Below are 24370 nucleotides of genomic sequence, written 5' to 3'. Positions count from 1 at the left end.
GGCTTAAAGTGTTCCTCTCTAGATTTATTGCTTAATTACCCTCAGTGTCCCCTCAGGGAGGCCGGGGCGAGGACGGCTCGCCCTCGGGGGCCCTCTCTGAATTTTAATTTCCACCGATTACATTCGAAAGCCCCAAAACAACGACACTAATTGGTTCCGGAGAAAATTCCATGAGAGAATTTTTCCACAGAAGTTCCGCGTGACTGTTTCCCTAATTTTGAACTGTTGCATTGGCTAAGTATAAATTTAAAATTATTTATATTTATAAAGTTATTTTAATTAATTAAATCCCAGCTAACATTCAACAAGTAAAACCACTTATTTACTACTACTAATTAATTAGTTGTGTAAATACTGGACGCACAAGTTTCAAATTTTATTTCTGATTCATTCTGATATGTTTTCCTATACATATAAGATATTCTCTATGAGCTGAATATACGAGCTATTTTTACATATTTTATTGATATTTACTCGTTTATTAGTACAGCTAATATTTTGATTAAGAATCCTTACAAATTTACTGACATTTTAATATTAAATTTTCCATCACTAAAACTTTTAACTTATAACGCAAATAACCATCCCCGCACTTCTGCGTTTTAATATTAATCAATATACTGGCATCCGCTGAGAAACTACGTAATATTTTCTTGCCAAAATTTTAAATAACATTTAAAAATAGGTATGCAACTTATCTTAATACTAATAATAAAAACCATATGTTACACTTTTTTTCAGAATAATTATATTTATTATTTTTTATAAAAAAAATCTTTCTGCGTACTTCAAAATGATATCTTAATATGTGTTGACGTCAGATTGCCAGTGTATGCTAATGCCGCCTTACTGCAGAGCGAACAAGCAGCGAAAACTGACATGCTTTTCCCAGTCAGGCACCATTAGTCGGTTTACCAAACCGTTAATCGTATAAAATAAGTGTTACACTTCAGATCTGTGTTTTAATAACCAGTCGGCTCATCCCAGTACTGAACATAAAGCCAAATAAAATGTAAAACTTTTCAGTGTCTCTCCATATATTTATAATGCAAGATTTTCAGGAAAATATTACATAAAAATACACCTATCCAAAAATTGTAGAATAAAATCATTAACAGATAAGAGTGACGCCGCTAAAAATAAAAAGTATTTATCAACGCATGTTCACTTAATAAAACCACATATTTATCACCATTAGCCTAAACGTAGCTTAGAAAAAACAATTGTTAATAAAATACGTGCAATAATAGATTATTGGTCTGACGATAAATTTATACATCTTCTATCAACGAACGACAAATCTAAATTATAAAATAAGAGAACAATCTATTTTGGTATTAGTAAATCCAGAATTGTTTAAAATCCGAAATTATATACCTGACAAAAAAATTCTCCGAAATTTGTTACTACAGTATAAAAATAGAAGTGATTTTAAGCCTTTATGAAGTTATAATGTTTTTTCAGGTTAGACATAAAGTCAGCATTTGGCTGTCCGAATTATTTATTAGAATAAAAAAGACAATTTGCTGAAAATCTGTTTTTGAGAAGAGATCATTAATTCAAATAAAATTGTTTAAATTTTTAAATATATTTAAAAGTTGGAAAAGCACTAAAAATATTCATTTTAAATTAAAATAATATATTTTAGTGCCATCTATGAACAATTATATAAAGTATTTAATTAAGCCATAGAAATGATATATTTTCTCTTCTATGGCTTAAACAGTAAATAATTATTCGTGTTAAACATAGATGGCCAAATAATTATTTTATTATATTTATTTGTATATATTTAAATTTTATTAATAGTTAGTTGTCTTTGAACATTAGTCCGTTTACAATATTTTTTAGTTCCATAAACTACTATAATATTATATATTAATACGACTGTCACGAGTAGATTGCTCATACGAACATCGCTTAAACGAATATTACTCACACGGAACATTCTTAGCTTTTTTTTGTTGCTCAATCTAATGACCGCTATGACAAAAAATATATTTTAAAAAGATTCTAAGATAAAAAACATTTAGTGTACTAAAAAATAATAAAAGTGCTGAAAAAAATAAAAAATTAGGGCCAACGACACCCGGTGTTCCCAAGCGGTCACCCATCCAAGTACTGACCAGGCCCAATGCTGCTTAACTGCGGTGATCGGACGAGAACCGGTGCATTCAGCATGGTATGGTCGTTGGCATACGTTGTGGTTTAATTTAGTAATAATAATATTTTTGTAATTTTTTAATACTTTATATCAGCGTTTCACGCCTCAGAGGTGGAGCACCACGCTTCAGAGATGGGACATGTCAGCACTTATCAACTATTCCACACTACTATTTAATCAAAAGAGAGGCCGGTGGGCATATGACTTTTGAAAAGACTACGGTGGGACATGGCATAAAGAAGGTTAGGAAACACTGGTTTATATATTTAAACTACCCAACATGTCCAAGAATGCAAAACAAAGAACATTTACAGAATATAAGTGCCAAAAAACAGGGTTTGCTTATAATATTTTTTTATAAAAATAATAAAGAATCACGAACGAAATAACTTTACAGTGCAATGTTGTAGTGTAGTAAATAATTTCAATTGTATGACGAAACATGTATGAAAGTTAATTTCTTAGTTTTTAAACCCGGTGCTAGATGGCGATATTAACTATCGTCTCCCGCTAGCGCGCTGATACGCTGGTAGCTTATTAGCTAGGACGGCACCACGATAAAGCATACTTACCTGGCGTAGGGGATACCGTGATCATGAAGGCGGTTCCCCCAGGGTGAGGCTCCTCCATTGCACTACGGTTGGGCTGACCTCTGCGATTATCCCTAATGCGGATAACTCGGGCGCGTAATTTTTGATAGCCGGGACTGCGTACGCGCTGTCCCGACCATGATATATCCACAACGATAATTAGATAATGGTTCCTTCACCCAAGTGATGGTACTTGCGTATGCTGCTTAAAACTGAGATTCGCTAACATGCTGCAGAGTTTGGGCCATAATAAAATAAATATATAAATAAAATTATTATGCAATTTATTTTATGAGATTTATATTTTTATTATACGTACAATCTTAGTCTATGATTTATCTCTATGATTCATAGAGATAAATTTAATACAGGAAATCTTGTATTTTAAAAAATAAAACAAAGGAATACAGATATTATTCAAATAAGACAATAAACAATTTAAATATTATTTTGAATAATATTAGAGCATCGAGTGCCTCGTCGTTTACTCTGGAACTAAGTTTGAGGTCCAGGCAGCCTGCTGCTGAAAAAGCTCGCTCAGCCTCCGCATCCATTAGAGGTATTGTCATGAGATATTTGATATCAGTTCGAGGTGATGACCACGTGAACCACCATTTTCTGGTAATATAATTTATTTTCTTATTACGGACATAAGGCTAGTGTCATATTGAGCTTCCTGTTCGTATGTCATCAAGCTTTTTGTTATCGCCCTCACTTAATTGCTTTTACATTGTCATTTGTTCAAATGATAATGGGAATTGTGGGTGAAACGACTATGCTTTAAATGGCTCTTCTGATGTCATTATCACAACTTGCTCATGGACTTCAGTTAACTCTTCGACTAATTTTATAATTGTCTGCCCTTATAGTTTTAAGAGTTGTTACAGGGAAAGTTATTTCAATAGTATGCTCATCAAATAAATATTTAAGCGTACCTGATACATTCTCCTTCGTTTTCTGTGTTTTTAGAGTACGTAACACAGGGTTTCCCAAACTTTTTCAGCGACGGAACACTTGGCAAATCCGAAAATTTTGGTGGAACACTTAGCTAATTTTTTAGGCTGGGTAATTCATAATAAAATAAAACATGTTATTAAAAAAATGTTATTAAATTTATTTAATAAACATAAAAATACAAATAAATAAAACTCCTAATGACTGATGATTTTGGGTTCTTAAATAACAATTTTTTTTATATCAGGCACAATTTTGGTTAGTTGTATTTTCATATCTGCCGTGGCGTGGAGTCTATTTCTGTATTTTGTTTTTGTTGCAATATGCTTAAAAAATCACACTTCGCATAAATACGTCGCGGAAAACGGAAGTAAACAAACCAGAGCTTGTTTTGACACCTTGGGGAACTCTTCAATCAGACTCGCCCAGAAATCATTTAATGGCTGATATTTTTGTTTCAAATCAGAGTCATTAACTAAATTCTCATAATCCCTTAAGCCCACTGGTTTTACTGTCACGGAAAATGGATTCCGAACCCAGGAATCGTTCTTACTAGTTTTCGGAAAATATTCCGAAAGAGTTGTTTTCAAGTAATATAGGTGTTCTAAAAATACTTGTGAAACTTTTTTATCTACTTGAAAATTCAATTAATTTAAACATTCATATCCAAGACAGAAAAACAATAAAAATTATTAGATTCAGCCGATAAAATCTAAAATTGTAATTTTTTATCAAAAGATTCAATTTTATCTCTCATATAAAAAATTGTAATACTTTTTTCTTGTAATTATAAGTTAACATCATTTCACTTTGTAAAAGTATCCGCCAGATATGCAGATGTATCAACCAGGAAGGATTTGTTAAAAAAATTATAAAATGCTGTTGCAAATATTTTGTGCTTTCAAGAAGACAAATAATTCATTTCGAAGTTCATAAAGTCTTAATAGTACTTTTCCTCTGGGTAGCTATCTCACTTCAGTATGTAATAAAAGTGCTTCATGTTCACTACCCATTTCATCGCACAAAATTTTAAATAATCTGGATTGAAGTGGTCTAGATTTTACATAGTTTATCATTTCCACGGCTACTTCATAACATTTTTTAAATTTTTGGAAATTTTTTTAGTCAACAGTGCATGCCTATGCAAAATACAGTGACTGCTAGTAGCATATCTAGTCACATAAATAAAATTCGTATAACAAGCACTAATATCTTGTGATTAATTAACAATAAAAATATTGTTTAAATAGGATCAAATTTTAAAGTTAAAAAAAACAACACCGACTTATGAAACTTTTCCCTCTAGATCAGTGGTTCTTAACCGGTGCACCGCGGTGCACCAGTGCACCGCGAACTTATTGCAAGTGCACCGCGAGAAAATTGGTAAAAACAAAAAATACGCAAAATGGTGAAATCTTAATGTTTCAATCAATTTATATTTTAATATAGTCGTGATACCCCACAATGGATAAATTTATTACCAAACGAAATTGTGAATCAGACCAAAATATTAATGACACTGGGAGTACAAGTGGAAGAAGTAGTGACGATGTTACTAGACATCATACGTCTCATACAAAAGAAAATATATCCAGTAAAATCAAAAAAAAATGGACAGTATTCTGAAGAATATTTACGTTTCAGTTTTACTAGCATCAATGAGAAAGGATATCACATTCCACTATGTGTTGTATGTGGAGAAAAACTGTCCAGTAGCGCGATGTATACTGACAAGTTAAATCGGCAATTCACTACGAAGCACGCCGATCTTGCATCAAAAAGTAAAGATTACTTCAAAAGATTGTTAAGCATGCAAAATAAACAAGCGAAATATTTTGAAAAAACTGTTAAAATTTCCGATAAGGCACAACTGGCGTCATACAAGATTGCTGAATTGATTGCTGTACAATTAAAACCACATACTGTAGCAGAGTCTCTAATTTTACCTGCATATTGTGAAATATGAAAAATTATATTTGGTGATGAAGCAAAAAGGAAATTATGAAAATTCCTCTGTCAAACGATACAATAAAAAAAATAATTAAATATGTCGGATGATACTGAGAAAACAGTTAACGATAAACTTTCCAAGCGATATTTTGTTTTACAAGTCGACGAATCTACTGACATTAGCGGTAAGGCACAAATACTAGGATTCGTTCGTTTCATAAATAAAAACAAAATAGTGAATCAATATCTATGCTGCAAAGAACTTACCGAGCATACGACAGGACAAGATGTTTTTGATCTTATTTATTCATATTTAGAACAATTTAAAATATCATGGGAGTTATGTGTAGGAATTTGTATGGATGGTGCTCCTTCAATAGTAGGCTCATTTAAAGGATTTGTAACCTTTGCAAAGACAAGAAAACCTAATATTATATCTACGCACTGTTTTTTTACATAGAGAATCTTTAGTTTCGAAAACATTACCAGAAGCACTAAAACCTGAACTAGATCAAGTTGTAAATATAGTGAATTTCATAAAACAAACACGCATGTTTAAAAAACTTTGCATTTCTATAGAAGCTATGTACGAGTGTTTGCTTTTTCACACTGAAGTCAGGTGGTTATCTAAGGGTAAAGTTTTATGCCGATTCATAGAACTTAAGAATGAATTGTTAATCTTTTTTCGAAATGAAGGTATGGATGATTTTGTAAAATGTCTTCAGAATAATGATTGGTATGCTAAAGTGGCATATTTAGCAGATATTTTTAATTACTTAAATAACGTTAACACAAGCATTCAAGGAAAAAACGAAAAATTCATGACATCCATTGACAAATTGACATGATTTCGGAAAAAAATAATTTTTTCGAAAAATCGAATAATAGAAAAAATGTTTCCTTCAATTAACGAAAACATTCCCAAGGGAGTTATTTCCGCAATAATAGACCATTTAACTTTATTGGAAGAAAAAATTGCACATTATTTTCCATTCTTAAATATAAAAAAGTATGACCGGATACGAAATCATCAAATTAGTCCAATTGTCGACTGATCGTACTCTAAAAATTAAATTTTCCGAAATAACTATGAAGAATTTTTGGATTACTGTCCAAGAGGAATATTCAGTTCTTTACATCAAGGCACTGAAAATTTTGTTACAGTTTTCAACATCATATTTGTGTGAGCTTGGTTTCTCAACAACAACTAATATGAAAACTAAAAAACGAGAAAGACAGAAAAAAATTTAAACGAAGAATTCAGGGTAACTACATAAAATATTCGACCTAATATTTCTGATATCTGCAAAAGCCAACAAGCTCAGGTAGCACATTAATTAATTTTTGATCGATCATATAAATTCCATTATGCTAAGCAGGAACGTCATTTTGGGTAAACAAAGGGGGGAAAATGCACCACTTAGCTTTGCCATCCAAAGAGCACCTTTAAATATTAATACAAATATTTTTAATAAAACTCGTAATTAAAATATGGTTCTAGGGCAAAATTAACTACCTAAATTTATTTTCAATACTAAACTTTTTTATATAATTTAATTTAAAAAAATTTGTATGTAATTTTGTAGGTAACTATTATTTTTTTTAAATATGTAATAAAAATTATGTCCACATATTTTTTTCGACCTCTTAATTCTGGTGCACCGCTACTTTTTCCCTTGATCAAAAGTGCACCGTGACTTTGAAAAGGTTAAGAACCACTGCTCTAGATTTTATACACATCAAGGTTGAATATTTAACACATATTTTTAAGCTTTTTTATCAGATTTATGAACAATTTTTATGTATTAGCTAGACTAACAATTTTTTAATCTACTCTAAATTTTTGTGAAATATCTATTTAGGCTCCGCGGAACACCTATTTTGGATCCGCGGAACACCAGTGTTCCGCGGAACATAGTTTGGGAAACCATGACGTAACAAATTGAGCTTAATGCCGATTTAAGCTCGACCAATGGTATGAAACAGTATTTAAAAATTGTCTCGGCTTAGCAAAAGTTGGAATCACGTCGGCAAAATGCTTCAACAGCTAATTTAAAAGATTTCAAACATTCTATAATTTCTGATATTTTATTCGTCATTTTTATTGAACGATACCGATTATTTACGTTCTTTTATGTAATTGTTAAAAAAAAATCGCCCCAGGACATAAGACTATTCCATCTGGTTTTACAATCTAATATAAATAAAAGATTTTTTCCATGCTTGTTTCTAACGTATTTTTGTAAAGTAACTTAAGTTTTAATGGGTGATCTTTCAAATAATACCACGAATTCCTCACTCTCATCTCAGCTTAATTTCCCATCACTTGAGTAATAGAATAATTTCTTAATATTCTTTGTGATTTTATAAAGGTCGGGACAGCGCGTACGCAGTCCCGGCTACCAAAAATTTCGCGCCCGAGTTATCCGCATTAGGGATAATCGCAGAGGTCAGCCCAACCGTAGTGCAATGGAGGAGCCTCACCCTGGGGGAACCGCCTTCATGATCACGGTATCCCCTACGCCAGGTAAGTATGCTTATTCGAGGTGCCATCCTAGCTTATAAGCTACCAGCGTATTAGCGCGCTAGCGGGAGACGATAGTTACTATCGCCATCTAGCACTCGCGTTGAAAACTAAGAAATTAATTTTAATTTTTGTGCAATCAATTAGTAAAATAATTTTATGTACTACATTGTACTATAAAGTTATTTCGTTCGTGATTCTGTATTTAAAAAAAAAAATATTAAAATCAAACCTTTTTTTTTGACACTGGCATTCTACAAATACTATTTCGTTTGCATTCTTAACCACTTTACGCTCGGTCCCGCACGGGTGTGTGATTTTAGAAATGTCCCTTACACGCGGTGTCGAGCCTGTGCGGGAATATAAAAACATATTGTTGGTTAAAAAATATAAACGAACATTAAAAAGTTACAAAAATAGTTTTGTTGATGAGTGTGTTTACAAATTAAACACTAATTCTCGCCAACGACCATACCATGCTGAATGCACCGGTTCTCGTCCGATCACCGAAGTTAAGCAGCATTGGGCCTGGTCAGTACTTGGATGGGTGACCGCTTGGGAACACCGGGTGTCGTTGGCCCTAAATTTTTTACTATTACTATTTTTTGAACAGTATAATTTTTATGAACTAATTCAGCCATATTTTTGTAAGTATATACCATTATGTTTTTTTTCATCCTGAGAACAAAAAATTTACTTTATTTTTTTGCCATAGCGGTCATTAGAACGAACAACAAACATAAAAAAAATAATGTTCGGTGTGGGTAATCCGTGTGAGCAACATTCGTTTGAGCGATCGACTTGTGAGTAATATTCGTGTGAGAGTTGCCTCGTGATCAGTGTTTTTGTAAGTTTGGGACGTCATTTGAGCTTTTTCACTAAATGACTTGCATTTTTCTGGCCAAATTCAAGGGAAGGCCAATGCCTCCATCTGCCCCCCCCCCCCCCTATTTCCCGCAAATGACGTCTTTGGTGTGAAAAATAGTCCATGTGACCAATGTTCGTGTCAGCAATTGCCTTGTGAGCAATAGTCCGTTCACCATATTTGTTAGTACATACATTTAAGCTGAACAAACATATTCTTTGAAAGGATTGTCCTCGTCAAAAATTTTAACTTCCTTTTGCTCCAAAAATGACAGCTTCCGTAGCAATTTACCCTCCACAAAACAATCTGAGATAACCTTTTTATTTAGTTCCCATAGCAATTTGTCCTCCTTTGATATTTTAAAAATTTGATCCTCTTAATAAACTACTATTATAGTATATTAAATTTTAAGAATACATACCTTATAAATTTTAAAATAGCTTAGGAAATTTCAACAAATAAATTTATTTACTATATTAAAATAATTATTTTGTCACCTATGTGTCACAAGAATAAACATTTACTATCAAAAGAGGATAATAAAAATAAAAAGATCATATTGGAAATTTTTGATCGAGAAGGATAAATTGCCGTGGAAGCTAAAAAACGGGTCATTACGGAAATGTTTGCTTGAGGAGGACAAAAGGGGTAAAACAGCAGGACAAAGGAGGACAACATATTTGAAGAGGACGTCTGGTCACCCTAGGACAGACAATATATAATCTTTGGTTTAAACTTAATTAAATACCTATTATCTGCAATTAATTGCTTTCTTGTACATATTGGGTAGTTTAAAAATGTGAACAACCATGGAAAATATATTTTTTTAATTAAATAAGTGCATTTTGCTGATTTTCTATTGCATAATAAAATTTCTATATTCGCCAACGGCCATACCATGCTGAATGCACCGGTTCTCGTCCGATCACCGAAGTTAAGCAGCATTGGGCCCGGTCAGTACTTGGATGGGTGACCGCTTGGGAACACCGGGTGTCGTTGGCCTCTATTTTTTATTTTTTGTATTACTAATTTATTAGGTTTTTATGAATACAATTTAAATGAACCCAAAATATAAAACTTTTACATCAACTGTTGAAGCCAAAATGTTTCGGATCATCTGCAGCGAATAAATACAGTTTCACTGATTTATCCCAGAAGAATTATAGATCAATTGTTTAATACAAATAACTGACCAAGTTATTATATCCTAGTTATTTTATTTGTTGAATTGTAGTTGAGTTGTGTAGTGTGCTGTTTAAAAATTTGCTGTCGATGACTATTCAATTTAAGCTCAAAGAAATTTTACCAGATTTTCTAACAAATCACACCGGAACAATTTTTAAACAGCTCTAGTCTTTAGTGTTTTGACAGTTCCGAATAATTTTGCAATTGTGTTTATGATATATTTGAAGAACAAAAACATAATTTGAACACATGATTTTTCTGGAATTTTTGGCATTTTAAAATGCGTGACAACTATTGAGAAACACTGTTCTAGAAAGTGTCGAATGTCTATCATAATATATTTTATAATGTATTAGAAATAAATTACAGGATTGCTACTGCTTGTTTTTCAATAAATACACTCTTCATCTAACACTGTCAATCAAAGTGACACGTTAAAAGAACGCCTTGTTAGTATTATACATGATTAACAATTTATATCATAAATAAGTAACGTTGCAAATATGTGGTTATAAAAGACACTCGTCTTACTATGAAATTTAATATCCACAATGAACTCTTTTCCATTTGTGTCTTTCAACGTCATGATCTTGAACTTTTTCGGAATATGGCCTATAGAACCAGGATGTAGTATGTTGGTTAAAATTAAACATTGGACCAGAATGTGCATGACTATAACGTTTACGTTGATTATGGTATTTGGCCAGAGTTACGACATTTATCATATGATCGGAGACGTCGTGGCGTTTTCAGAAAAGTATTAAATGGCCTTAAGTGTAAATTGGCTAGTTCTTCCAAATTTTACTTGAAGCTAGCTGTTAATTTAAACTTCAATAAGTATGTACATATATTTTTTTTAGTTCTATGCTGCTTTTTACAACGTTTTCGATGATGTGTAAAACGATCAATTTATTAGTAAAACGTAAAGGTCTTAAAAATCTCGTTGAATATCTAAATTGCCAAGATTTTCAACCCAGGAATAAGGATCATGAGGAGATCATAAATAAATCTATTATCTTTGCCAGAAGAACAGCTAAAGGATTTTTCTACATATCAATATTTACTCTTATAAGTACTTGTTTTATTATTATTTTAATAATAATTTTACAACACTAATCCTATTTATTTTAGGCTATTTAGTTTTGCCACTTATAGAACGTCCCAAAAGACTACCCGGACCTGCAAATTATCCAAATATAGACGTGAAATCATCGCCTTACTTTGAACTAGTTTATGTTTCTCAAATATTCTCACTCACCTGTTTAGCATCGATCAATTCTGTTTTGGATTCCTTGATCTCTGGATTTTTATCACAAGCCAGTAATTTTATAATATTTTATTTACTACGTAAACTTACTATATATTAGATGTTTCTGTATATTGATTAACATTTATATTACAGTTGCACAGTTAGAATGTTTAAATGTTTCTCTTTTAAACATATTCAAATACACTTGCGAAATATCTGACTCGTTACATCTGAATAACGACGATACAGCAGTCGCTCAATTGAAATGGGCTACAATTCATCACATAGCGATTTTAAAGTATATCAAAAGTCAGGCGTGTATGGTGAGATACATTCCCTTTAAGTGACGAGAGTGAGTGAGAGATAAAGGCGTGCGGAACGGAACGTTTCGCACGCCCTTATCTCTCACCCACTCTCATCACTTAACACGCGAGCGAGCGAAAGGGAATATATCTCACCATACGTGCCTGATCAAAACATACTTTTAATACATACTATATGTATATTTATATATAAGTAATATATATTTTATAGATACATAAAACAATTCGAATCGATGTTCAATATAGCAGTAGTCTTTCAATATCTGATCAGCGGCGTTGTTATATGTTGCTCTGGAATACAATTAGTTGCTGTACGTATAATTTATACGTTTATTAATCATTTAATAGATATATTATTTTATTTAACAATTTAAGACGAATCTCATAGAACAACCATTTAAATGGATAGCGGCCGCCTCTTATTTAATTACTATGTTATCTGAAATATTTTTATTTTGTTGGTTCGGAAATGAAATTATGCTAAAGGTAAGACATTGAATTTTAATATTTTAATATGTGAGACAGCGTTTTATTAAGTCAAGATATATATTTAAATACCTTCCAGACCTTCTCTATTGAGCAAGAAGTTGAGATACAAAAAACAATATTATATAGCGTTTAAAATCATTTTGCAGAGTCAAAGTTTGGGTCAGTCCATGTATAACAGTGAATGGGTTGACGCTACTCCAAGGGTCAAGAAAAGTATGAGGATCTTCTTGGAGAGAGTCAAAAAACCGATAATAGTCACTATGGGAAAGATGGTCATGTTGAACTTAAACAGCTTTGGCAGCGTAAGATTCTATTCACTTAAAAGAAATCTGTTTCTAAAAATATATTTATATATAAAATATTCTATATCTTACAGTTATTAAACACGTCTTATTCTTACTTTGCTTTATTACATCATATTTATACAGCGAAAGAAGATTAACATTTCATAAAATTATTATAAAATTACACATGTATTTTACATTAAATATATTATTCTCTAATGATAAGCATTATTATTAATTAAAACCAGCAACGACCCTTAAAATTTATTTTATTTTTATTGATACTTTAAAATAAAAAATGCGTCATCTTATTTTATAAAAAATAAATTGATATTTTAAACTTAATATGCATTCAATAAAAATAAAATCTATGATCCATAAATAATTAATAAGTAAATCAGAATTTTATATAAAATCTGAGATTCAAGTAAAATATATATATATATGTAATAATAATTAATTATAATGAAAAAATATTTATAGAAATGCTGAATTTATGAACCGTATATTATTTACTTTGTACGCCATATATTTAGATTTACGAAAAACGCAATATTTATAATGCTATAAGCTAAAAACGTAGAGAGAACTATGACGCATGTTATTGAACGAGTGTGTTCACACAAGCAGGCAACTGACGTACGTCTACGTCGCTTGAACATACTAGTCAAACAAAAATTGCAATTATTTACGTATACATATCATATGTGTCAGTGGATGTGGTGTAGCATTTATAAAAGCATTTATAATTCACGTCATTGTTATGACAGTTGCGATACGCCTTTTGACAGTAAAATTGCACGCAAATGTGCATTAATAATTAGCCAGTTCTCCCCTGTCAATCATGCCTACTGACATACGGATCGTCAACGGCCGCTTGAAACGACGGATGGTCATAGCGATGATAATCATTATCCATTCTGGTGATATCATGATACAATGTCTGATGGGGCACCTTTGTATTATCCACGTTCAGATTCGCGGACAAGTTAATCGGATACTGGTGACTGTTCAGACTAACATCCCTAGCTCTTTCGTCGTTCTTCTTTTGCATCTCCTGCTGACGCTTTGCTTCAGCTGCCTTTTCTTTATTAGCAGTACTAGACACCGTCAAATCCCTTGGACCTTCGTTATCAGCTTTCTTCAGAGCGCTGTATGGATATCTTGGATAATAAAAACCACCTCTGCTGTAATCATATCTATTATCCCTATTATACCTATCATCGTCCACTCTGCTGTAAGAATTCTGAGGGTATCTATAAACATTAGGAGGTGTCCTCACAACATCTGGCAAAGTCGCATAATAAATAATCCTCCTAGGTTTATCATATCTTCCATAATCGCTATAATCATCGGGAGTTTTGTATCTATAATCATAATCGTATCTTCTACTGTTCCTACTATCATATCTATCCGTATAAGGATCTCTTCTTTGATAGTACATATCATCATAATAATCCATATCATCGTAATATCCTCTCCTTCTATAATCATCCGGATAAAAATAGCTCTGTCTAGAATAACTAGAATAATCCAAACTTCTACCTCTTCCATCTCTATTCGGAGGATAAATATCAGTCCTCAGCTCAGATCTTCTATAAGCATCTCTAGGAATAGAATCTCTTTGACTTCTACTCTCAGAAGCTTGCAATCCTTTATTTTGCGTTACAAAATTAACACGAGGCATTCTATGACTCACATCATCGTTATTCGTGATAGCTGAAGACAATGGCTCGTTTTCTAACGGTCTGGCCAAAAACGGTAATTTTACCCATTCATTAGCAGCTCCTCTAACTCCTCTACCGATCTGTTTATCAATCAAAGGTTCAGCGTTAGGTCCTTCGCTCGTTTCAGACTCTATCTCTTGATCTTTGATGCTAGGTTGAGGAATCCACTCTTGGGGCTCCGCTTCTTTTCTTGCTTCTGCAACAATTTCATCACTGTTATTTTTAGCTGTAGTCTCAACTTCGCGCTTGTCTCTCGGATCTACTTGAGCTATGGCTAGCTGTTCCATGAATTGAGCCGAAACGTCCATGTTCCCCAAACTTTGAGACAAATCTCTCTTCTGCAAGTTTCTTCTGACGACATGATTAGCGCCAAGACTGTCTATTTTTTCTTCTTGATAATTTGAAAATGTAGGTATTCCTTTTATATGATACAGCAAAGCTCTTCTATTTCTGATTGCCTGAAAAATGAAATAAGACTTCAGATTTTTTAAGACATTTTATATAAAACAAATGGATATTACCTTAAGAATTCCATTTGGGTTATGTTTCCGATCTGCGTTCAAAGATCCGCCGTGTTGGGACCATGAAGTTGGAGGTTCGTATCCTTCCATCATTTCTACATCTTTGGGCAGTTGATATCCAGATAAGACGTGGATCGTTGAAAGTAAAATGATGATGTATTCCTTTTTCGCCATTTTTTTCTAAAAATACTGTAAAAAAAATATTATTTAGCAAATATATTTTTAATGCAGATATTTATTGCTACATTAAAGCAACGATAAGCAAAGTGTTTAAGTGCAGCCCGCCGATACTTTTAAATTAATTCCATAAATTAAAAAAATCCCTTAAGTGAAATTTTATGTAATTTTTAATAAAAAAAATATAATATTTGTATTTTTGTAATACATTTTGGTTTATAGGGGGCTTATTTATATACGTATTTATTTAGGTTTATTATGGCCAAAACTTGGCAACGCTGGCGTGACCGACTCTGGCGGACTCGCACACCGGTGCGTTCCACTCATTGTAAGAACATATAAACTATTATATAATTCTCAATAAAATACGTCGCCAAAGGATATATATTTTTTATATTATTATTGGAACCTAAAAGAGAATCTACGCAAATTTCACAAACATTTTTTTTAGATAAACTTTACTACATAGCCGGCTATGTAGTAAATTTATTATATAAATTTAAATCGTCAAAATTTTTATCAGTACCATTGACTTCAGTAATTCTATGCCTACCTGATGTTATATTGATATGGTTGGGTGGAGACAATATACTAATATTTTCTAACGGAATGCAATTACCTCTAAACGAGTCTCCTAATTCTAAGTGAGTAAGAAGTTTTTAGTATATAGCCCTAAATTGTTGTGCCGTTGGATTATTATTATGCCCTCCGTGAGATCTAATATTACCAAAAAAAAGTTCTATATGGTCCTGACTTGTTTTATGAAATGGTATATAATTTAATACCCCTTCTTGTTCTGCCAAACTATTATATAAATGTTTAGCACTATTCATGCAAATTAAGAATCCTAAAAATCCTGTTTTTATTCTACTAGAAACTACTCTTTCGCCATTAACATTAAATTGTAACGCGTCCGCTACACTTTTACTAAGAAGTTGACTAGCTAATTTCACCTTCATTTTTTGGTTGTTAAAGTGAATGTGTTTTCGCGATAATTTGTTGGCAAAGTGCAAGTTTCCTTCCTCCTGTAATTGACGAAGTTTTATTATAAAATTCCATTCTATACTATTACCCAAACTATCCATAAATATTTGTTTGATTTCCAACGAATTCCTAATTAATTTAAGCATGTGACACAGATCTAAAAAAAGTGTTTCTGAGAAAAGTAGTTTTAAGATCATTATATTGTAAATTACAGCCCAAATTTTTAATCATAGAAAAGTAAGCAGGACAACCGTCAAATGTTACTTTTTTGTAATGTACTTTTTTTAAACATAATTGTAATAAATTAGCCTTTTGTGTGCCTGATATCCCATCTAATAAAAACTAGTGCTTCTTTTGCAATTGATAAGCAATCGCCGTCTATGCATGTAACCATGAAAACGTTTTCCATCCCACTCCCACTCGGTAAGTTTTCTAATCGCGAATTCATCTATAACTAAATTGCAAACTAGTTTATAATTTGTCGATTGAGATTTTATGTTTAATGCTTCAAATGCTTCAAACGTAAACCCTGGATCTCCGATCAAGTTCTGATACCATTTACCGATGGACGATGGTTCTTAGGTGAGGCAGGTTAAAATTTAAAGTCTGTCGAATAAAAACTTTACTAACTTAACTCTTTAAAATCAGAGTATTATTTTGTCATGTTTTTTTGAAATTAACCTAACATGATTTAATTTTCGTAAAAAATATATTTTTCTAGGAGAATTGTAAGCATCAGTTTTCGAAATTGACGTTTATGGGAATGGTTGGTTTTAATCTTTTATACCCACCTTTTAAGATAAAAAAGGAATCTGGGTTAAAATAGTCCGAACAGATGACACTTCTCGCGGATGAGTTCCATGAAGGACGTAAAATATGTTCCAAACCATACTTTCCGCAATTTTGGTTCTAAAGGAAATCTAAAAACGTGTATAATATTACTAACCCTTACATGTGACAAAAATATTTACAGATGAATTTATTTATATTTAATTTAAATATAAACTCGAATTGCAAAATGTAATCTGTGAAATGATAAATTGCAATTCCTCTGCTGTTTTGCACTGTTTTTACACAATAATATCGAACAGGAAACCATATTTTAATAAATAAAGTAAAGAATGGGCACCACCGATCGTGCGTTCGGGGTCACTGAGCTAAACACGGGGCGAAATAATATTTTAACCGTTTGCCGACCGCGCCAGATGGTCCTAATGCCTAATGTATCGTCCTATACCGCGCATGTATTTTTAGATTTAAAAATAAAATATATGTCAAGTGTCAAAGTACAGATGAATGACCTTTATAAGAAACAGTTATGAATTATTTTTTTGCTTTATTAGCAAAATAAAAAGTAATAAATAATTTTTGTTATAAAGTATTAACTATCAATTTAACAATAATAATAATAATAACCATGTTTATTCCAATTTAATGGGGCAGGGTCGATCAATTTCATATTACAAACCTAAAAACCGAGAGGCATCCCTACGTTTCAATTTTTTTTATTCGTTAGATACTAACACAAATCATGTTAGGCAAATTCCACATAAATTATCAATTGTTAATTATACGTTTTATACAAAGGCGCAAATCACTATTGGCAGCTCTGGCGACGTTGAAAAGAAAAACATTCATTTTAGCCGAACTTAAAATATTTATTCAAGTGGTTATAATTTTAAATATTTCTTCAGATATGTCACTATATACCTAAATATTTTTTTAATATTATTCATTAATGTATTATTTTTTGGCGAAAGCCACTATAGTGGTTAAATTTATTTTATGTGTAAATGCAGGCCGAGTTTTATCATCAACTCGGCCTGCATTTTTTTTAAATCAGCCATTTCAATCTTTACGTCAGAAATTTGTCATTGACTAAGAATCTTTTACATGTTGCATTTGCATGTGGAATGTTGAAAATGTAATCGATATTACTTAAAAATTGTAGAGAAGATTTTCTTTTAATTATATTTTTATTACACGTTAATTTCAACTTCTCGCGGCATAAGCTTCGGCGCGCGCACTTTGAACGTTTGGACACTGAGTGGACATGGCTACTACGCAGCCTCTCACTACTCACCGGCTTATGCCCGAAATTCATACATATTAAAAAACAAATACATTTCATAAACCATCCATCACTTTTTATGACATTATTTTATAATTTTATAATCAAAATCTGTTATTTTTTACCTATGGGACATTTATATGTTTGCGCTGAATATATTAATTGTGTGATATAATATATTATATTTTTTTAATTCTCGTTATTTTTTATTAATACAGCTTTCTGTTATACCATGAATGCGATATCTAGGAAGCGCAAAGTTTTTAACGAAAATCTACAGCTTAATGAAAAATGGACTAATAACTATTTTAACAAAAATGGATGATTATATGAATCCTTTTCATATTGTTTAAAGTCGGTATATTGCTGACAACTTCTATCAATTTAGGAAATCCAATAATTACATATGTGTATATTAGGCCATTTGAAAATTTATAAAGAAATCCTTCGTCAACCTCAATCCGTTCTGTAGATGTAAATCTTTCTGCTGGGTGCCATTTAATATTTGTTCTATGATTTTTAGGTGTTAAAGCAAATGCGCGCTTCAAAAACGCAGCGTGTGATCAACGACCTGACGTGGACCGGAAGCAGATGAAAAGACCGGATGTTTTTTCATCCACACAAAATGGCCGGCTCACGCAATAATGTGCGGCATTTGAATTGTTAGGCTAAAAGTTACGAAACCGCCCGCTCCTACAACCGGCCCAGTTTCTCACGATGCCCAAATGTGGCATTGTCGTTTCGTCCTTGTTTTTCCTGGCAACAATGACTGAATGACATAAAATGAGTGACATGGAAAAACGATTGAATGGTAGAAAATGTCTTGAAAGTTTTTTTTGTACAGCAGTTCTCATTTTTAACAATGAAATGGAAAAGATATAAAAAATAATGGTACAAAGTTCGATTTGTTAATGAAATTTAATAGCAACGAAGTTAGTGTTTCTTTATTTATTCGAGTGAATGTGACGTTTAAGAAAATCAAACTTAAACTAAAGAAAATACTAAGCAACAATGTATTGAAGAGTAGTCTCTGATTTTGTATTGAAATATATTTTAGATTTTTTAAAAAAAATAAGTTTAACTTATTAGGAATATTATATGTGAAAATAGAGCTATACTATTTATATTCATTTGACGGGATCGCCCATAATTGTTATAATGAAATTAATGGACTTACTAAAAGTTTATAAAACTAATTGCTTCACCACTCGCCAATTTATTCCAATAAAATAAATTCCTATATTACACATTATTCTTTGTCAGATTAGAGTGCATAGAAAATTGTAAACCTGTTTGTTTAAAAAGCGACATATTTTTTTCTAAAAACATCTATGTGATTTATTTATATAATGTTATTTTAATTATTGCACATTTAATATTTATTTGAGTAAATCTCAATAATTTTTATTTTTACTCGTGTTGAAAGCAGGCGCGTACAGTGAGATACATTTCCTTTCACTCGCTCGCGTGCTAAGTGACGAGAGTGAGTGAGAAGAAGTGGGCGTACGGTTGATTACACGTTGAATTGTTGAAAATATATTAAATGTGTATTTTTATATTGAAAAAAAATGTATTATTTTTATTACTCATTAAAAATTTCTTTTAATAAAAAATATAAAAAGAGAAATATGTAAAAGATATGTTTCTTTTCAGAAAATGATATTAGGAAACAGGTCTAGAAATAAATCATTATTTTAATACAATATCCATTGTGTCATAGATAGGGATTCCAATCCCGGGATCCCGGACGATTTTCAATACCCGATGAGTCCCGGGATTATAAAAGATAATCCCGAATTTTTCGGATTGGTTGATTTATCAAGCACAATCAAATTATTATTGACAACATCGTTATATTTCGTGTACAAACTTGCGCGAGTTGCACGTGTCATCTGTGAATCTTTGAGGCTGTGAGTCTGAACGTGCTTTTTCAGCAGCAGGCTGCTTAGGAACCAAAATCAGATCAAGGCTAAATGATAAAACACTTGATGCTTTGATGTTACTTCGTGAGTTTAATTCAAAATAATGTTTTCAATTAATTGTGTCTATGAATGTACATACCATCTTTTTCCGAAAATAAGACACTGTCTTACTTTCTTTTTTGGTCCGAAATATGAGCTAGATCTTACTATCGGGGAGGGTTTACTTTTCACTTACAATAAGTAAATTTATATATTTTCGATTAATATTTATTTTTATATAGGAATTTTACATTTATTTCAAATTTATTAATTTATAGTCATTTCATTTTCTTTTGAAACAAAGTCATAACTAATCAAATTCTGAATTCCATCCTGAATTTCAATCGCCCCATGTTGGCGTTCATTTTATTTTAACTAGGGCTTATTTTCGGGGGAGGGCTTATATTCCAAAAACTCCTGAAAATCACGCTAGGGCTTATTTTCGGAGGATGTCTTATTTTCGGAAAAAGACGGTATGTACATACATTGTCAAAAGTTCATTTTTTTCTTCTCAAATAAATATATAAGACCTTCCCCTTTTTATTTTTATTATATTATTTTCTATTTTAAGTCCAAGACTAAAATTATACGTACTTTATACATTGTACGTTATAAAAAACAGATGTAAAAATTTATTGTATTATTCATTTTAAATTATTTTTATCGATAAAATAACATGAAAATTATCCCGGGACTGGTCCCGGGATCCCGGGATCGACTAATTGCAATACCGAAATCCCGGGATCAAAATTTTGGCCCGGGATTGGAATCCCTAGTCATAGATAATGTTTTTGTGTATTATCCTAATCGATATATTATAAGAATTGGGTTTGGGCTATATTTATATACTGTTTTTAATGCTTGAACATCGGAATTTTGGTATTAATAATTTTACCTATGCGAATATTAGCCAACTGTGATATTTTTAAACATATTTGCATATCTGAAACCATTAAATATTATTCTAAGAACGGAGGATGTAAAATACATTTGTAAGTACAAGCAAAAAACCCTATATAGAAGATCAATATTTTACGAACCTGTTTATATAGAAATATTAATATTTTGTTATTTTGAATTTCATGCAATTGTGATAGTTTCGACCATTTTTGCCTATTAGATACCACTGTATAATATTCCAAGAACGGAGGATACAAAATCTATTTATATCGATTTAATTCTAAATCATTAATTTTATGTTACCATTTTTTTTAAATATTTTTAAATTCCATTTATTATTGATGCTTCATGAAAAACTATTTTTGTAATTAACTTATATTAAGTGGTACTCACACATTACAAAACTATTGTACTACAAAGACAATTCATATTTAAAATTTAAAATACAATGCTTCATGTTACATAATTATATTAGATAAAAGCATTTAAATGCATTGTTTTCATATCTAACTCTAAATTATTGTATTAGTCATCGCAACCGTTCTATTGTATTGATGTATCAAAACGATGTGGAAAGTTCAACTAGGTTAAACGATTAAATATATAAAGTCACAGTAAGCTCGGATAAACTATTAAACACTACCATTTCATCAGTGAGTTTTACTTTTATTGTTAAAAAAAAATCATTTTCATGTTAAAAATAATAGATTTTTTTTCAATGCGCGGTCATTTCCTGGCATAACCGGATCGAATTTTTTCACACGTGAACTATGAATGATGCATTGTGCACGCCACGCCAGCGGTGACAAAATTGACACCGAGGTCAATAAAAGATGACAATGGAGTTATTAAATTATATTCGCATTACACGCGGAAATAGAAAAAATGAGATCACATTGAACCGGTGACGAATCGAGATTGAAAAGCGCATATTTGGTATTATAATCCGGAGATACAGGAAATGCCGAATTTATCAAGAATTGAAATCATTTTTGAGTCAACTATTGTAAATAGTTGGAACTAAATAAATGAAACGGTACTGTGATTTTTTTCATGGGTTTAAAATTAACTTTAATGAGCGATATAGTGGCGTAGTTTTAGTTTGTAAGTTCAAGAAAAGGAATGCTGCGAACATTTATTAGTATTTAAAATGCTGTGGAGTAAGGAAAATACCATTAATCAAAACTATCCGCTCGGGAGAAACAACAATGTATCTCAAATAACATATATAGTACTACGAGGGGGACGTGAAGTCATACTTAAGGACGCTACAGACTAACGTATTATACAGAACGCGAATTACCAATTCGAGTATAATAAAACTAAGCATATTCAACGTCTTATCGAAGTTTTTAGCTATGTATTGTACATGCGATTCGCGCTTCAAAAAATAGACTTAAATAGATGTATATGTAAATAATCAAATATGTTTATCTCAGATCACTCCTTGTGTGGCGTGCCATCTTAATAATATGTCAGCCGTCGTCGTTTTGTAGTGTTTTTTAAAACATACATATTTGTATATAAATTAATGTTTTATATACGTTAAACAATATTAAGGGCTAACTTTACTTCAAAATGATGAGTTTTGAGTCACGTCTTTAATATTCTGAAGGACACATATGTTACAAGAGTATTAAGTATTTAATTATAAATTCTTATGTGCACAGTTGAACGATTGAAATGGTTAGATGTTAAAAAAATATTTAAACTGGATACACGCTTCAAAATGAATATTTAAATGGATAGAATTAAATAAAATCGATCACTCAGATCACTCTTTGCGTGGCATGCGATCTAAAATACAGTGGGGGGGGGGGGCGTTATCATTTTTCAAATATTTGAAAATAATATTATTAGTTTAATGCTATATTACAAATTAATGTTCTACATAAGTTAAGGAATATTAAGGGCTAACGCAACTAATGTTTTAAGAAAATCTTCTACAAATTAAATGTTTTAGAATATTAAGGACCAACTACTTATGGTTTATAAATCTTACGATATTATTCTTTAAAGTTTGATGAATGTTATCATAAAATTAAAAATGTAAGTGTTGAGTTCGCCCTTAATATTCTAGACGCTTCATATTAAGGGATGTTTTTAATAGTTTTTAATAATAAATACTGATGTACTTTTTGTATTAGAAATAGTGATTATTTTAGATGAGGAATATTGTATTAAATAGTATTTATAATTCGCAGAACTGATTTTTTTTATGAACCTGCTAAAGAAAAATATATTTATGCTAATTATGAAACCATATTTTTGTTGTGTTAAATAATTAGCGTAGCTAAATAAATTAATAAATATAAGCTAGCTGAGGAAGTTATATTATAAATAATTAAAACATATGTCTCCAATTGCCATACATTGATTATTTGTCTGATTGTTACACACACATTGGCAACAAATCGGACTTGCGCCTATTTATTTTGCAGTAATTATTGCAATATTGAGTAATTGAGAAAAAGTTACCTATAGCGCCATAAAATGATTTGAAAAATGTGTTTTTATGGTTGCCTCTTTAAGAGTGAGTATCGCGATATTATAAGCGCATATTTATCATTGAAATTTTAAATAGTTAATATTCTAAGTACTGCTTACAAAAAAATAAAAAACGCATATATATACAAGTACTAATTTAAAATAAATATTATAATAATAAAGCTACATATTTTTATCTTTATTAATAATAATCTTTATAAAAAATATATTGTATAGTAATAATTAATATTTGTTAATTTATAATATCTGATTTCTTCTTATTAATAAAAGTGAAATATACAGGTGAGCAAAAATAAATTAATCTGGTTTATAGTTACCTTTGAAATTGCCAAAACGTATCCAATCAAAAACTCAAATGGCACACGTGTTATTCATGATCAGCAACCAGCCACCGACTGCACCATCCGATAGTCTTTTGCAAACCATACCATAACGTGGATACAGATCAATTTTAGCGGAAAGTATCACAATAGAATCTACTATGCGTACATCAGCTTTTGTTCAACGTCAGAGTTAGTCAACTTTAACCTCGTGAATTCACGCACTGTGAACACTTTGTTAATAAACTTCATAAATTATACCCACGATCGGTCAAACTTTTGATAAGCTATATAAATAATTTAAAATAAATTACAATCGTTCCACCGTTAGTACAATTTTTATATAATTAAATGTTGTAGTAAAAATGTTTCGAACCCCTGCTACGATTTACGTTGGATGATTTCAATGTAATTTGATTAAATTACCATAATCGCTGCTGTCATATATTTTTATAGAAAGTTATTATTTAATATTCTATTTGACTTCTATATTATAATAATGCATGTACTTGAAATTTGACCTATTTATGATTGTTTGATGTCAGAAAATATTTTTTTAATATTTATAATAAACGTATTACATAAATGGCAACATTAAAACTTAATAAACGTATAGTTATATGT

At 31.2% G+C, this 24370-nt stretch overlaps 2 protein-coding genes and 5 non-coding genes across 9 annotated transcripts; 4 read left to right on the top strand and 3 right to left on the bottom strand.

Annotated features, from left to right (window-relative positions):
• Window positions 1–2077: 2077 nt before the first annotated feature.
• Window positions 2078–2196, bottom strand: LOC148235685 (5S ribosomal RNA). The gene has a single exon (XR_015809470.1). It is a non-coding gene; the product is annotated as a 5S ribosomal RNA (ribosomal RNA).
• A 532-nt stretch (window positions 2197–2728) lies between these two features.
• On the top strand, window positions 2729–2890 carry LOC148235684 (U1 spliceosomal RNA). Its single transcript, XR_015809480.1, has one exon. It is a non-coding gene; the product is annotated as a U1 spliceosomal RNA (small nuclear RNA).
• Window positions 2891–8031: 5141 nt separating this feature from the next.
• Window positions 8032–8193, bottom strand: LOC148235683 (U1 spliceosomal RNA). Its single transcript, XR_015809481.1, has one exon. It is a non-coding gene; the product is annotated as a U1 spliceosomal RNA (small nuclear RNA).
• Window positions 8128–12676, top strand: LOC148235680 (odorant receptor Or2-like). The gene is made up of 5 exons (XM_088184807.1): window positions 8128–8185; window positions 11635–11804; window positions 12180–12290; window positions 12440–12624; window positions 12670–12676. The coding sequence occupies exons 1-5, from the start codon at window positions 8128–8130 to the stop codon at window positions 12674–12676; spliced, it is 531 nt and encodes a 176-aa protein (XP_088040933.1).
• LOC148235682 (5S ribosomal RNA) lies at window positions 8644–8762 on the top strand. Its single transcript, XR_015809469.1, has one exon. It is a non-coding gene; the product is annotated as a 5S ribosomal RNA (ribosomal RNA).
• LOC148235681 (5S ribosomal RNA) lies at window positions 9931–10049 on the top strand. The gene has a single exon (XR_015809471.1). It is a non-coding gene; the product is annotated as a 5S ribosomal RNA (ribosomal RNA).
• Window positions 12677–12831: 155 nt separating the features above from the next.
• LOC148235679 (uncharacterized) lies at window positions 12832–23835 on the bottom strand. 3 transcript variants are annotated; one of them, XM_088184283.1, is made up of 3 exons: window positions 23744–23835; window positions 14826–15014; window positions 12832–14762 (listed from the first exon to the last, which is right to left on the bottom strand). In XM_088184283.1, the coding sequence occupies exons 2-3, from the start codon at window positions 14997–14999 to the stop codon at window positions 13416–13418; spliced, it is 1521 nt and encodes a 506-aa protein (XP_088040409.1). In that variant the 5' UTR covers window positions 15000–15014; window positions 23744–23835; the 3' UTR covers window positions 12832–13415. The 3 variants fall into 3 exon arrangements, with proteins under 3 accessions (XP_088040409.1, XP_088040408.1, XP_088040410.1); XM_088184282.1 differs by lacking the exon at window positions 23744–23835 and adding an exon at window positions 16778–17147; XM_088184284.1 differs by lacking the exon at window positions 23744–23835 and adding an exon at window positions 16933–17147.
• Between the last annotated feature and the right edge of the window lie 535 nt (window positions 23836–24370).

Source organism: Plectrocnemia conspersa, unplaced genomic scaffold, assembly GCF_051122295.1.
Source record: "Plectrocnemia conspersa isolate PC_06_02 unplaced genomic scaffold, ASM5112229v1 ptg000004l, whole genome shotgun sequence".
Taxonomy (NCBI): domain Eukaryota; kingdom Metazoa; phylum Arthropoda; class Insecta; order Trichoptera; family Polycentropodidae; genus Plectrocnemia; species Plectrocnemia conspersa.
This window is presented reverse-complemented; position numbering and strand designations above follow the sequence as displayed.

Bases quoted from the DNA above. Each gene is read 5' to 3' on its own strand.
- LOC148235679 (XM_088184283.1), bottom strand. From the start codon at position 14,999: ATGGCGAAAAAGGAATACATCATCATTTTACTTTCAACGATCCACGTC. The intron at 14,763-14,825 runs GTAATATCCATT...TTCATTTTTCAG, and splicing joins ACCCAAATGGAATTCTTAAG to GCAATCAGAAATAGAAGAGC.
- LOC148235680 (XM_088184807.1), top strand. From the start codon at position 8,128: ATGGAGGAGCCTCACCCTGGGGGAACCGCCTTCATGATCACGGTATCC. The intron at 8,186-11,634 runs GTAAGTATGCTT...TTTATATTACAG, and splicing joins CACGGTATCCCCTACGCCAG to TTGCACAGTTAGAATGTTTA. The intron at 11,805-12,179 runs GTGAGATACATT...TAACAATTTAAG, and splicing joins TCAAAAGTCAGGCGTGTATG to ACGAATCTCATAGAACAACC.